General features: G+C 31.9%; 1 protein-coding gene across 2 annotated transcripts in view; it reads left to right on the top strand.

Annotated features, from left to right (window-relative positions):
• Positions 1-1,769: 1,769 nt before the first annotated feature.
• LOC111698810 (calponin homology domain-containing protein DDB_G0272472) overlaps positions 1,770-16,399 on the top strand; it is a 48,025-nt gene continuing 33,395 nt past the window's right edge. For both annotated transcript variants that reach the window (XM_023469254.1, XM_023469255.1), the window contains exons 1-2: positions 1,770-1,959; positions 13,031-13,163. In XM_023469254.1, the coding sequence (XP_023325022.1) occupies positions 13,107-13,163 (57 nt within the window). In that variant the 5' untranslated portion in view covers positions 1,770-1,959; positions 13,031-13,106. The remainder of the gene's footprint in view (positions 1,960-13,030; positions 13,164-16,399) is intronic.

The raw sequence follows: 16,399 nt of genomic DNA, 5'->3' as shown, positions 1-16,399 counted from the left end.
TTTATATAGATTTTACATAAATTAACTTTGTACATAGTTTTATTCTGTGGCTGCATTAATATTGTTCATACATTAACAATGTTCTATAAATATATCTAAATATTACAAAAATTTAAATGGTATATAGAACTACATTGAAATGTACTGTAGACGAATTCTGAATTTTGAAGTTACACGCCATAAACATAACTTTATATTATTAGTGTATTGTGTGTACTATGGTGTAGGTGGATTTATTTATTTATTTTGAAAAATATTATAAAATTTTTATAAAAAAGTGCCCCTAGAAGAAATTCTGGTAAAATCCTAAATACCGGGTTAGGGTAGGACGCTCACGAAAAATTCTCAAGAAGGACGCACAAAGTGTGGCCAATTAATAGGACCTTCCTTATTAATTGTTGATTTATATTGTAAATACTTATTTTTTTATACCTTACTGAAAAAATTCCGTTTCCTTAATATTCTATCACAGATTTTCATACTTTAAGAATTAGATTCAAAATTAGATTAATACTTCTCTCAATCACTTTTTTTCATTGGAAGACGTCTTATAAGAATAATCTTGAAGTATAGATATTGAGATCAATGCTTGATCTTATTCTTCATATAATCTGCAGATTAATTTAATCTCTATTTGATATCCTGCATGGTAATCCTAAAGGGATATACTGAAATGAAGAGATGAAGTGGATATCAAGATCAAGTGAACGGGATTAAAGAGTATCCAGAGCTGGAAACTATTGGATACCCTTAATCCCGTTCCTTAATCCCGTTCCTTAATTCCGTTCCTTAATCCCGTTCGTTTTTCTCTTTTCTTTTCTAAATTTACCAAACATGATGGATGATGCACGAGAAAACAAAAAGAAAATAGAGATTTAGAAAAAAAGAAATGTCCAAATACTTGCAGCTGATATCATCTAATTTATACAATTGTTTAGAATTTAAAAGAATAAATATGAAAAAAAAATCCCGTTCGTTTAATCTCAATATCCACTGTGGACACGTTTTATTCCCTGCTGGGGTCCAACCACGAAGAATTTTCTCATTGGCTGCGCGGAAAGTTACCAGCTTCTGATTGGCTGTTAGGTTTATTCAAACGACACTCTGATGATTGAATTTTAGACATTTTTCTGGATATTAAAATAAAGATTAACAAAAAGAGGAGCAAGATGAAGCATTGATCTCGATATCCACAATTTCAGCTCTGATTCACCCTGAACTAAGCTTTTGGTGTGTTCTGCAGTGATTTGCAGTACACTGACCGAAGATAAAGTACAGCTTTTAATGAGAGTTGAATGCCTAATATCCCAACGCTATGGATGGATCATGTGAGGTGGGACATCTTCTTGTAAACGTGTTTGCTACCTCCCGGAACCATTTGTTTGCAACAACCTTCTTCCCTGAAATAGCACAATGTTATAAATCCCTAACACTAAGTTGAGAATATCCAGCTAATAAGACCATTCTGTTTGAAAGTATAAACGTATTTAGAGAGATGTCTTAACAGCTATTTATATTTATAACATTTTGTTCGTTATTTCTGTTAGATATTACGAGAAAATGTTTATTCAAAGGACATATGCAACAATCTTTAATTTTCTAATCCTATATCTTTGCAACCTAATGGTTTAAACCTTTGATATTTCAAAGAAACACTGACTGGAACAAAATAACTCATCTTATACATTTAAAGGGACTGTACACGATATTTCAATTGACCCTGGACGTCTATTGAGTGGCATCATGTCCGACTATGTCTTGTGCGTCGCTTCTCCGCGTAACCAACTTACGCAATATGTGAGATGCGTCAAATTCCCGTCCCGTGTGATTTAAAGATTTAGTTGAGTCAGAAGATTTGTTAGATATATAAAAAGTTAATCAGATACCATTAAGACCAGATTTAAACAAGGAACTGAAGTGAATTTATTTCTGACAAAGCCAACAATTTAGATAAAAAAGGTAAATTTTTAATTATTACTTAATTATTTTTAACTTTTTATTGCTATTTATCATTTATAAATTATCATTAATTGAAACTTTCATGATTGCTTGTTATAAAGATGTTTATAAAATATCTCCTTTTTGTACATAATTTTCAGTTAGCAGTTTACTACCCAGAGTACGTTGAATTATTAACTAACAATTCTTTAAATCTGCTTCTAAACAAAATAATATTTATCGTCTTCTGATAACTAGAATTTTCTTAAATAAATCCAAATATGATAGACTTTTTTATCTTTTTGATTGAAACGTTATTTAGTTATTTTTTTTTTATGTTCTTACGTTGGTTATTGGATAAACATGCTCATTACATTTTCAAGAAATTATCTTGTTGCTCAGTAACATATCGGTCCAAACATGTTTCTGAAAAAAAACTACTTGTAGTTCTTAAAATGAAAGTTTTGATTTAAAGGGTGTTTTGTCGTATTTATTTTAGAGGGGCATCCATCCCTTAGGAACCTTTATCTGATGGAAGATAATGTAGTTGTACCAACACGCTTGAAAAGTATTTAATACGCGTAACTTCTTCATTGTTTCTAACTTTTAGAGAAATTATGAATGAAAATAAATAGTTTTCAAAACCGAAAAACTTGGCTATATAGTTTATACAAAATTAGTAAAAACTAAGGGTATCGTTGTAAATCGGACCTGCCGCTCTTACAATAGTAGGTCACTTGAAATTACGTTTACAGACAACTAAAAGTTATTTCTTGAACTGGATTCATAATTTAAATCCATAAAGGAAACATAGAAAAATATTTATTAATCAAAATTTTATTTCCTGTTTGTGATATTTAAGATGTAAGCTTTAGAAGTTACTTTTCCTGGAATTCGTTGTGGTTCTTTTAAAGGATTGAATGAGAATAAGATAATGTATTTATAGTAAAGAAATTTAAAAAGAAAATCCAATTTTTAGCTTTTATTGAATTTAGTCTTTTGAAAATAAATCTCAAATAATCTAATCCAGTAAAGGCAACAAAGATAATATTTCTTTAATCCCCTTAGCTATTGAAGAGTACAAAATATAGCGAGCTATAGAAGAGTAAACATATAGCGAGCTTATGAAGAGTACAAAATATAGCGAGCTATTGAAGAGTAAAAATATAGCGAGCTATTGAAGAGTACAAAATATAGCGAGCTATTGATGAGTAAAAATATAGCGAGAGCTATTGAAGAGTACAAATATAGTGAGCTATTGAAGAGTACAAAATACAGTGAGCTATTGAAGCGTAAAAAATATAGCGAGCTATTGAATAGTACAAAATATATCGAAGAGTACAAAATATGGTGAGCTATTGAAGAGTGAAAATATAGCGATTTATTGAAGAGTACAAAATATAGTGAGCTATTGAAGAGTACAAAATATAGCAAGCTATTGAAGAATAAAAATAGAGCAAGCTATTGAAAGGTAAAAAATATAGCGAGCTATTGAAGAGTACAAAATACAGCGAGCTATTAAAGAGTACAAAATATAGACATTAATATTTAAAGGTCCTGTTCTAGTAATTTTCAGTGATCCTCCATTTAAAAATGAGTATATGTACGATTTACAACGGTATGATGCTAAAATAATCACCAAGTTAAAAGCTAAAATTATTTAAGATCTCTGATTAAACAATGTTGCAGATTAGTAAATTATACTCAAGATTGGTTATGTTCAAGTCTGATATTGTGAAGACAATTATTAAAAGCCACAACAAGAGCAAAAACGCCCATCCCCCCCCCTCCTTCCCCTTTTAAAGTATTTAGTATCAAAAGAAATTCGGTGATTTTAACAACATCAAACTCAAACCAATAAGTTAAAAACTGGATAAATGAATGTTTGATGAACAACATCAGACCCGAGCCTCCGAAATTAAATTTCATGAACAAACATGTTATTTCTCTTCAGAGCGAACCTACTTTATTACAAGAAAGACAAAAAATACGAAAATATAGAATTTTTATTTTAAAACTGTGAAAGTTTTGTTACATTTTTTTAACAATATTTTACAATGAATAGTTTTAAAACGGTTTTTACAAATGTTAATTTTATTCTATTTTTCGTTGGCCCTCTACAAAACACACATATACAAACATGTAATACAGTGACGAATAGAAACTAGTGAAATGATTACCGTCTTCTTCATTTCTGTTGAAGTCGCAGAAAGATTTCACAATATGTAACTAAATAAATTCTAATGATGACAATTAAACATCTACGAGTACGTAGGAATGAAGTCTTTGTCACAAACTCTGATTTTCTAATTCCTATATCTTCACAGCTCAATGTCGTAGACCATAGATCAAATAATCTAAGTTTGAAATATCAAAGGTTTACACTTTTAAAGGAATAAAGGAAGATAATCATTCCAATGTTTTTTTTTTAAATTGAAATTAATTTTCTTTCTTTTAAATCTAATAAAAGAATGGAAAATGTCAGAATATATATTTAAGCTGGTTTTAATTGAAGTAAAATTTCAAAATTAAGAATGATAAAAATTGAAAACTTGCAGATTTTTTTTTTAAAACAATGAAAATTTCCAATATAACTCTCTCTCCAAGATTGAAAATCTAAATGTTGTAAAATATTGTTTCTATAATATAAAATAAAGATCGGTGTACATTAAATAATGTTGGAACTTAAAGGAAAGGTTTTAAAATTAAAATACATGGTGTGAAAGTTTAATAAGAGATTTAAGAAATTTAATTTCTTTTCATTCAGAAGGAATAAATTTAGATTAAAATTGCAAGTTTTCTAAATAGAATTCATATCTGTGAGAGTTTTTCCTTACTTACAGTGGTAGGCGATTATAGCAATAAAATGAAGACGACATTTTTATTTAAGTTTTGATTTGAAAAGCTTTTTTCGATATAAATCAAAGTTGAAATCAAAAGTCGTCTTCATTGTATTTATATAATCGCCTACCACTGTACAATAAGTTCCATGAAGGGATTGTAGATGCAATTTAAAGTCAGTCTCCACACTTGGATTCAAAACGGCATCCTGACATCTTTATCTGATCGAGAATGAAAAAATAGCCATGTTTTTATATATTGCTTATATTGATTTAATTATCAGAAAAAAACACTTTGGAAGCAAGGGAAACGACAAAATATTTCAAATTATAGATCAATCAAAGTTTTAAATATTACTGTTGTAAATCGGGAATGGCCGACGTCCGTTTTCGCCGTCGTTCGCGTCAGTTTAAGACCCATTCCCACGTCTTCCATTCCTTTTGGGCTTCTCTCAATATGGAGAGTCACTTAAATTACAACAGCAGTCCCTTTAATGGTATCGAAACAGTCACTTTAATGGTATCAATCATCTTCTTCAGATATCGAAACAGTTCCTTTAATGGTATCGAAACAGTCACTTTAATGGTATCAATTAACTTCTTCAGATATCGAAACAGTCCCTTTAATGGTATCAATTAACTTCTTCAGATATCGAAACAGTCCCTTTAATGGTATTAACTTCTTAACTTCTTCAGATATCGAAACAATCCCTTTAAATATTATAAATGCACCCGAAACGTTATCAAACATAAACTAACTTTTCATTTCTGATTTTGTTTCTTTTCCTAGCTCTGTCAATTTAAAACTTGAGAGATTTAAAGTTTGACATTTTAGATTATTTTCTCATTCAAGTAATCTCATTGTCTCATTTTGCTAATATATACTCACTCTAGCCTGTAAAGAAAGACTTAAGGTTGAAATAAAAGGTAATGGACCCAGCCACAAATATAAAGGGATAAACCATGCTAAAATCATAAATCGATGATCTTTTTTGTTTTTGTGAGAAGTATTTTATGTGTCAAGCTCCGAATTATAAGGGTCTGTGAAGACAAGTTTATTCAAAAATTTTCAATTTTGAGTTTCGTCACTTTTAGGGTTTGTTCATTTTTACTTTAAATATTTTTGTTTACATTTATTTTGTAAGTAAAGTTAGATTAAGTAACCCTAAAATAATTACACATTTAAATTATTTTTTAATAGTTAACCATTCCTGGCTAAGGAGATGGCTCAAGTTTGGCATTTAATGATTAAAATATAAAATGTCGAATATAACAATTAAATTATCTCCTCAATGTTGTGCTGTTTCAACACCTTTTAGAGTGTCAGGTTTTGTTGATTTATTTGAAAAATATGATTTAAAAATCAAAGCCCCCCCTTCGATTTTCTATGAAGATTTTTAACTTAACTATGCATGATATTTTTGGAGAAAAGTAATTTTTATTGGGGAAGTTAGTAAGAAGCAGATTAAAAACTTTAAATTTCCAAACTTCCTTTTTTTGAAGGTTTTTCTAAAAACATTATTCTCGTGTATATATTGTGGGCTAAAAGATAAAAACAGAATACAAAATCTAACAAAAAATAAATTATAAACGCTCAGTGAGGTATTTTAGATAATCAATGAAAATGTTGAATCTATTAAATATTTGGTCCAAAAATATCTAATTTTATATTTTTTTGGAAATCCTTCAATTTACTAGAAAGGAATTGAGTCTTTGCCACAAACTCTGATTTTCTAAGTTTTTAGACTTAATAGGCTCTACACAAATCTGAGATGTCAATTCTATTTCAAAATTGCATACAAGACAAGTTTGCTTTTATCACATATATGAAATATTTGTCAAACCGATTAGAAAATAGTTCGTAGTTTTCGCTTTGAAAAATCGTTTTGTTTCTATATCTTTGATCAAAGAAAATAAATTCGCATAATGTAATTAAAGCAAATTTATCCAGAAAATAATTATGGAATTTAATTAATAAATCATATTTTTGGGAAACACTTTTAGCGTGAAAAAACCTAAATGACAATGTGACATTATTGATACATTTCTCGTGTAGTTTCTTTATTCTTGATGGGAAGGAGAAGAAATGGTTCTATTGATATTAAGTAATGTTTCTTGTACATATAAGCAATGAGAGGGGGATACATTATTTTTACATTTTATAACGCGTAAACTAGTGTGTCTAAATATTAAAAAAGATTTTAATTCAAGCCAGGTATCTTTTCTATGTATTATAAAGTAATAATCTATTTTTGCCTATTTGTTTGTTTCTGGTGTTTGTGGGTATGTCCGATCATAACTAATTGGGTTGACTTTTTTTGTAAAGAAAATTAATTTTTTTCCAGAAAAAAGTTGAAAAACTAGTATTAAAAAAAATATGTTCGTTGAAAGATTTTTGAACTTTACAAAAGTTCAATTTGAATAAATGTCAATTTTCTGTAAAATTTAACTTAAAATCCTTGTGCAGGTGTAAAGTTTATCAGGAATATTCAAATATTTAAATTCTAGATTCTCATTTTTATAAATACATCTTCCTTCGTTATGTATATACGGTTTGCCTGTGTGCATCTTATAAACGGCTGAACCAAATAAGCCCAATTTTTTGAGTTGAACCTTTCTTGACCCCAAGGAAGGAAGGATATTATAAGGATTTATAGGTTATTGAAAATACATAGTAAAAACAGAAAAGTTTACGATTTTTTTACGTTGGACGAAGTAAAAATAGCGTCTTAAAAATAAGAATAAAAACTTAACATTTATACATGGAAGAAAGAGAGACTCACAGTATTATAGAATGTATGCAAATATTTAACCCTATCTCTGCTGGGGTACTTGAAAACCAGGATACGCTGGGGGGGAGGCAATTTGACCCCCCCCCCTCTAAATCCCATGTTTGATGTCCAAATATGACAAATGATACATCATTAGAAAGCTCTTGTGCTCTACTTTTAGAATCTGAAAAAAAAATTTGCAAATTTGCAAAAATTGAATTTTTTATCGCAAAATCCAGTTATATAGTAAAAATGTGTGCAAAAAAAATTTGTCAAAAAAATGAAAAATTATACATTTTTGAAAAGCCCTTGACCATGCCATTTCAAATATGCAAAAAATTTTGCAAAATTTTAAATAACCTGATTTTTAATCAAGAAAAACTAAAAATGTGCAAATTTCCTTTGACAGGTTGTTTGCAAAAAATTTGCAATTTTTTTTCGCAAAACTTGTGCAATTTGTTTCCTTTTGTCATAGGCTTTCCAAAAAGCTAAATTTTATCAAAATCTGACAAGTGAAAGTGGGTCAAAACAAAGATTTAGTTTGTTACAGGAAAAAGCAGTCATTCAGGCAGTGTGCCTGAGGACTCAGGCAGTTAGTATTAAAGCCCTGTTTTAGGCCTAAAGGGAGGGCTATGGGTATGTAAGAAAAGTCAGAAAATTTCAACAGCCTCAGACCAATACTTTTTGAGTTATGTAAAAAAAACTACAGGGGGGGGGGGTTAAATTGACGGGTTAAAAAAGTGGATTAAATTTAGGGTTCCATGTTCTTAGGAAAATTATCTTTGGCCTCTTTAAAGGGACTGTTTTAATTGACCCTCCAGACCCTTAAAACTTTAATCTGGTAAACATGTGAGGCTAAAATAAACTTAATTAAAGGTCAACACATTTTCAATTAAGTCTACCACATGACACACTTGTATGTCGATTCCATTAACGCCTGATTCAATCAGGGTTTAGTCATGTGTTTGTTGTCTATTCTGAACCAATAGAAATAGTCTGGCGGTAACACCTATCTTTCTATCTATCGCATTATCCAATAAAAGATATGAATATTTTAATGGGCGCGAACAGTAAATGGAAATATTTACTTATACAGAAACTATAGTGATGAATAAAGGCTTAAGTAAAAATTTCAGGTCACTTTTAGAGGCGTATACAGGTGGGAACTGATGGACTCAGCCCCTCCCGGACCTGGTTCTTTAGACAGAAAATATACTTGTAAGAAATACTGATAATTTTTTCTTTTCCGTAAATCAATTTGATGACAAAATTGAAAACGTGCTGAACCGACTTTCTTTATCCTAAGCTGGAATTTACTAAGCTTACTTACTAGATCTCGGTGTTCTCTTCTCTTCCTCGAGAGTTAAACCCTGACTGATCAATTTTATTTTTCGTCTATCATTGATCATAGTTCGGAGATTCAACCAATAGGAGGTCAACAAATGTTCAATCTAGTCTTATATTTATTTTAGATATTTAACAATGAGGTTAATTAATATAGACAGCTTTGTTATAGCTTAGCTCTGTTTTAACCTAAAGTTTCCGACTATAACCTAAATATTTCTATATAGTTTGAAGTCTTTATTTACTTCAAAACGAGAAAGAACAACTATTAAGATGATTTGAGCGAGTAAAACCATTTTAATTAATGACAATTAATTAAAAATAAAGTAAAGATAAGCTAAGGAATTGAGCCTTTCCCACAAACTCTGATTTTCTAATCCCTATATATTTTATACCCAAATAGCGTAGCCATTAGATATTTCAAACTATGAATTCTGCTAGGCCAAATAATCTAAGTTTAAAAAGTCAAAGTTTTCCCCATCAGGTTGCGAAGATATAGGGATTAGAATATTTGAGTTTGTGGCAATTAATCAATTGGAGCTCTCTGAAGAAAACCTGACTACCAATAAAGTTAGGAATAAAACGTATACATACAATGCTTGGCTTAAATCAAGAAATTTATGATAACGGTTTAAGGGTTTGTTTACATTTTACTATGACAATTTAGGATTACTCACCCCGCACAGGAAAGTTTAAACCTTTGTTTACAATCTTTGTTTATGTTTTGATTAAACTAGTTCGCAGCTGTCCAAATACGTCACATTCGGTGTCCTGCATCCATGATGACAGTTTATCTCACCAAAAATTTTAACCATTTTAAAACAATCTTAGCAGGGGCGTTAATAAGGATTCTGTATGGGGGGGGATTTTGAATTTAACCCCTAGAATTTTTTACCCCCCTTAAAAAAATATGTAACAAATGTTTGGTTTTGATTGGGTTTTATTTGCCTTTTCCACTCATTTCTGGGATTTACAAACTTCATCAAATCAAGGCTTCATCTCATACCTTTCAGCTTTCACCTTGTTTAATATCCTTTAATATAGTCATTCATTTTACATTAACTACAAAGATCTGTAAAAAAACTTAATTTATTTTAAGTAAGATAAAAAATAATAGTTTTACTCTAAGAGGAGAAAGATTTTACATTTTTAAATCTTTAGAAAAGCTACTCTGCAAAGCTTAGAAAAATATTGTCTTTGTTTATATTCTTATTTCTAATTTCTAAAATTTTCTTGTCGTCAATGTAGTATGTTAAGATCTTAAATAAATCTAATATGGAAATGACATTATTTTGTACTTCTCATTGCCAATACCCTTTTTTCTATTAAAAAAAAACATATAATTGTAATGACATTAAGTATTACTTTAGGATTTAGAATCATTTAAAATATGATGACTTAAAATCTGAAATATCTGAAGTATCTGCACATTTAAATCATTTTCTCGCAAATTTTAGAGATATTAAATCAACCTTTTTAAAAACAAAAACAAAGTAACAACTCGCTATTCAGGGCCTGAATAGTTCAGGGGTAATTACCTCCAAGATTCTAGGGGGGGGGGGGGTAAATAACCCCAATTTCTCCCCTTATTTCACCACTGAATCTTAGACTTTAAAAGCAACAGTTTTTTTAATTTCATAACTAAAAGCCTATTTAATTCTAAAATGAAATATTAAAGGAGTAAAACGCTAAAAAATATAAAAATTATTAAACAATTGGTGTTTTTTTCGAGACATAATCTTAATTTCTTAAAATTAAAATACATTTATAAACAAGTGGCATAACATTTCATTTTGGAGCCTAACACTGAGTTGAAATGGCATTACACTATAAGGGGTTAGGGGAATGAATTGTCGGAGAGGGGATGAACTGATGCACGACACCGGCCCTATCCCTTTTCCTTTAGTATACATACCTTGGCTCGAATGATCTTAAATATAATGATGACCCCTATTTCCAAGAAGTGCAAAGACCTGTTACAAATAGAAAATGTCAAAAAAATTATCTTAAATGTTTCTTTTTGCGTGGAGAACATAGACTAATTTATTTGTAATTGTAATGATCAATAATAATGTATAAGGGTTACCTACAAAGAATGAGACTGTAAAGAGGACGTAAAGACTTAAATTAACTCTTCAGCCTGGAAAATAAGGTGTATGCAGAAAAGGCTTTGCATATTAAATATGATTTGACGAAGAAAAGAAAAAATTTACATTTCCAAAGAAACAGACAATATAAATTCTTTACAGTCGTCTCTGAAGTCTCATTAATTGTGGATAACTCTGTATAATAAAAGGGAGTGTTTACGTTCTGAGTCGCATGTTGCAACTTTCTAAATCACCATCGATAATTTTTCGCAGTAAGCCTATACCACCTTCATTTTTCGCGAACACTCCCTTTAAAAAAGGATTATATTATATGATAATGCTGATATAATTTGACAATTATCATAATATTTATGATACAAATTGATAACATGACCTTACTTTGCTCTATTTATTATGAATCATCGAGTAAATGATGTATTAACAAATTGAAGCATGGAGCAGATTGTTTAAAGAGCAGAATAGAACAAATAAACCACGTATATTATTGTATATGAATAAAAATCAATAAAGCAATGCACTGAGTTTCTCAAATATTCAACGAGTCGGTTTTTCTTACAATATATTNAGGATTCACAACGGTACCTTTTAAACCTTTGGGTGATCCAGGATTCACAACGGTACCTTTTAAACCTTTGGGTGATCCAGGATTCACAACGGTACCTTTTAAACCTTTGGGTGATCCAGGATTCACAACGGTACCTTTTAAACCTTTGGGTGATCCAGGATTCACAACGGTACCTTTTAAACCTTTGGGTGATCCAGGATTCACAACGGTACCTTTTAAACCTTTGGGTGATCCAGGATTCACAACGGTACCTTTTAAACCTTTGGGTGATCCAGGATTCACAACGGTACCTTTTAAACCTTTGGGTGATCCAGGATTCACAACGGTACCTTTTAAACCTTTGGGTGATCCAGGATTCACAACGGTACCTTTTAAACCTTTGGGTGATCCAGGATTCACAACGGTACCTTTTAAACCTTTGGGTGATCCAGGATTCACAACGGTACCTTTTAAACCTTTGGGTGATCCAGGATTCACAACGGTACCTTTTAAACCTTTGGGTGATCCAGGATTCACAACGGTACCTTTTAAACCTTTGGGTGATCCAGGATTCACAACGGTACCTTTTAAACCTTTGGGTGATCCAGGATTCACAACGGTACCTTTTAAACCTTTGGGTGATCCAGGATTCACAACGGTACCTTTTAAACCTTTGGGTGATCCAGGATTCACAACGGTACCTTTTAAACCTTTGGGTGATCCAGGATTCACAACGGTACCTTTTAAACCTTTGGGTGATCCAGGATTCACAACGGTACCCTTTAAACCTTTGGCTGATCCAGGATTCACAACGTACCCTTTAAACCTTTGGGTGATCCAGGATTCACAACGTACCCTTTAAACCTTTGGCTGATCAAGGATGGCAGACATATCCTTATTAATCTACAAAAACGATTTTAATTGTTTAACGCTTTGTTTGTAAGCTGTTGTATTGTTAAGAAATATCTACTCTCTAAAAGTGGCAGATGCAGAGCGTCCCATATCATATTAGATTATTTCCCTTTCTAAGCGTCAAAATAAACACGTATTACTCAAAAACCTGGCATTTTTTGCAGGACAATTCTTATTTTTGCCTTATTCACTTTTTCAAAAATGATTCATTCTTCTTAAAAATTCTCAGTAGTCCTGAAAATCGTAATTTAGAACCATTGACGATGTGATATCATGAGGGACACCCTGTAATATCATGAGGGACACCCTGTAATATCATGAGGGACACCCTGTTATACGTAACAAAGACGATATTTTCAAGACACGCTAGTAACAGATCAGCTGTGTTGAGTTCACACTGTACGCAGCGAAGGGTAGAACGATTCAATAGCTATTTCAGAGATTTACACACAGAGCTCTCTTTACTTAATAAACAGTCAAATGTTTAAAGGGTAATGTTGTTAATCTGGCATTTTCCTCACTTGAGATAACGCTTACAGTCCGTTTAATCCTATAATAAGTTGATTATTTTAGATTCTGATGACGTCCCCTGTAGCTATGTACTGATGTGAAGTACCCCATATGGGTCCCCGGTACCCCGGGTACCAATATGTCCAGGGTTAAGGTTTTCTACCTTCTCATAGGCCTTGCAGCTCTCTTCTACAGGGTAGGTCTTTAAATCACCTAGATTTTCATGAATTCTTTTATTATTTATTTTTATACATAAGATAAGTTTAGTATGACATGTTATTGTTTCAATTTGTAGAAGGACCTAATCAAAAGGAACTTAGAAAGTGAAGGGGGGGCGGCAGGGAGGGGGTAAAGCTCACAAGTGATACTAACAGGGTTAACAAAATATACATATGATTTTAATGGAGTGGTTTTTGATTGATTTTTATATTGGGTGTGATGCAAGAAACGTTTTTGTGTAATTTTATCTTCATAATCTTTCCTTTTTCTTGGATTTTTCTAAATCTTGGTTTTAAAAATCTTTATCTCTGTAATTTCGTCTTTATCTTCATCTTGTCTTTTACTTAATTTGGTATTTGTTTTAACTTTAACTTTCTCAATCTTTGTCTTTATCTTCGTAATCTTTGATTTTCTAATCTTGGATTTGTCTATACTGAGTTTTTCCTATTCTGGTCTTATTCCTAATCTTTTCATTATCTCTATAATCTTGTCTTTGTCCTAATCTTATCTTCTCTAATCTTAAATTTGTCTAAATCTTAGCTAAATATTATTCTATTTTTTATGTGTATAATATGGTCTTTATCATCATCTTTTTTTTGTCCTAATCTTTTGTTTTGTTTTAATTTTGTCTTTATTTTAATCTTTATATATTTAGTTATAATCTTTTATACATTTCATTTTTATCTCCATGACCTTGACTTCGTAAAAGTTTTGACATTCTTTAAAACTTGATTTTGCTTTAATCTTGTTTTTTAATTCTATAATCTTGTCTATGTCTGAACTATGCTTTATCTTAATCTTGTCTTTTTTCTCTAAATAATTGCCTTATCCTAATCTTGTCTTTGTCTCAATCATGTATTCAGCACAATATTGTCCAACAGTTATACTAGGTTTAGAATTGATATATGCTCAGTTCATCTAATTGTATACTTTAATATCTCAGTCTGCTATAAACCGTGGGAGGAAGACTGAAAACATTCAGATTCAGACTTAGGAGGAACGGAAGGAGTTTGAAAAGTGGGCGGAGGGGGGTTTAGGAGATGTAGAAGGGGAAAGGAAGATATAAAAAGGAGAAGGAGGTACAGGAAGATGAGGGGGAGGAACTATGTAGAATGATAGATTATGAGTGCGTACACGTATTTTGAAAGATAAGGAGGAGAAGATGACAGATGAGAGATGAAGAAAAAGTTAGGAAATGAAAATGAAGGATGAAGATTAAATGATGAAGAATAAATAATTAAGAATTAAGAATGAAGAATGAAGAATGAAAGATGAAGAATGAAGGATGAAGGCTAAAGGATAAAGGATAAAGGATGAAGGATGAAGAATGAAGAATGAAGAATGAAGAATGAAGAATGAAGAATGAAGAATGAAGAATGAAGATTGAAGAATGAAGAATGAAGAATGAAGAATGAAGAATGAAGAATGAAGAATCAAGAATCAAGAATGAGGATGAAGGATGAAGAATGAAGGATAAGGGATGAGGGATGAAGAATGAATAATGAAGAATCAAGAATGAAGAATGAAGAATCAAGAATCAAGAATGAGGATGAAGGATGAAGAATGAAGGATAAGGGATGAGGGATGAAGAATGAAGGATGAAGAATGAAGCATGAAGGTTGGGAGTTGCCTGAGATTGAAGAATATTTGAATGGTGGGAAGTAAGAAATAAAACAGAAACAATAAAAACATTCCTTGTATTCTTACTCAACCTTGTTTCCGGTATTGAGAGCACTGGCATCGACTGTACAGTGTACATGGTAACAGTTCTGGAAATTTTGCAAACTGGGCTGTATACTGTGAATTGTACAGTAGCTAGGTATATCAATTCAGTTTGAAACTGCAAAAGGATGAAAAGAACATGTTTTTTTTTTTCATTTTACATCAAATTCAATTTAAGTTTTGCAGAACATTTGAAAGAATTTAGAAAAAAAGTTTATACGCTTGATTTTTGGTTTTTCCTTAAATATGTTTAAAGAAAACTCTTAAATTTCCTTTTTCTAATTTAATCTAAGTAATAGAAAAGGATAAGAGAGAACATAATCTAACCAAAAATTGTGTACGTAAATCTTCTTCACTCAATATACAGTGGTGAAACTTCTTATTCGGAGCAATTTGATGCTTAATTCGTGAAAATCAGCTGACTCAGATATCTTGAATATACAGCGGTGTATCCAGTATATACAGTATATCCAGCTATTCATATACATCCTAGTTATACTAGATACACTGGTTATACTGTATATCTAGTATATCCAGCTATTCATATACACTCTAGTTATACTGGATATACTGGTTATACTGTGTATCCAGTATATCCAGCTATTCATATACACTCTAGTTATACTGGATATACTGGAAATATTTTGTATCCAGTATATAAGAAGAGTACAGTATATAAGAGATGAGTTGGATAAAGGTTCTATTCTCGTATCCTGACATCTCAACAACTCTTCACTTCAACTTAGTCAAGATGGACTTCAACTCAATAAAGGACAAAAGAATAGATGGATGTCGTGGATGGAAGACAGGGGATGGATAGAGGAGACGGAAGACAGGGGATGGATAGAGGAGACGGAAGACAGGGGACGGATAAGGAAGTCGGCAAACAGGGGACGGAAAGGGGGGACAGAAGACAGGGGATGGATAGAGGAGACGGAAGACAAGGGATGGATGGCATGGATGGAAGACAAGGGATGGATGGAGTGGACGGAAGACAAGGGATGGATGGCATGGATGGAAGACAAGGGATGGATGGAGTGGATGGAAGACAAGGGGAGTGTGGAAGACAGGGAGATGAATGGAGAAGACCGAAGTCAAGGGATTGATGGTGTAGACGGAAGACAGGGGGATGGATTAGGAGAACGGAAGAAAGGGGGATCCAGTGTACGGAAGAGACGGAAAACAAGATATTGATGGAGGAGACGGAAGACAGGGAGATGAATGATCGGGAACGTAAGACAGGAGGATGGATGGAAGGGACAGAAAACAGGGGGGATGGATGGAAGGAAAGGAAGACAGGGAGATAAATGGAGGAGACGGAAGCTAAGAGATGGATAGGGGTGACGGAAGACAGGTAGATGAATGGAGGGAACGGAAACTAAGAGATGGATAGGGGGGACGGAAGACAGGTAGATGAATGGAGGGAACGGAAACTAAGAGATAGATAGGGGGGACGGAAGACAGGTAGATGAATGGAGGGAACGGAAACTA

Source organism: Eurytemora carolleeae, unplaced genomic scaffold (genome assembly GCF_000591075.1).
Source record: "Eurytemora carolleeae unplaced genomic scaffold, Eaff_2.0 scaffold328, whole genome shotgun sequence".
In the NCBI taxonomy this organism is placed as follows: domain Eukaryota; kingdom Metazoa; phylum Arthropoda; class Copepoda; order Calanoida; family Temoridae; genus Eurytemora; species Eurytemora carolleeae.
The sequence above is the reverse complement of the archived record's forward strand: the minus strand, read 5'-3'. Positions and strand labels throughout refer to the sequence as shown.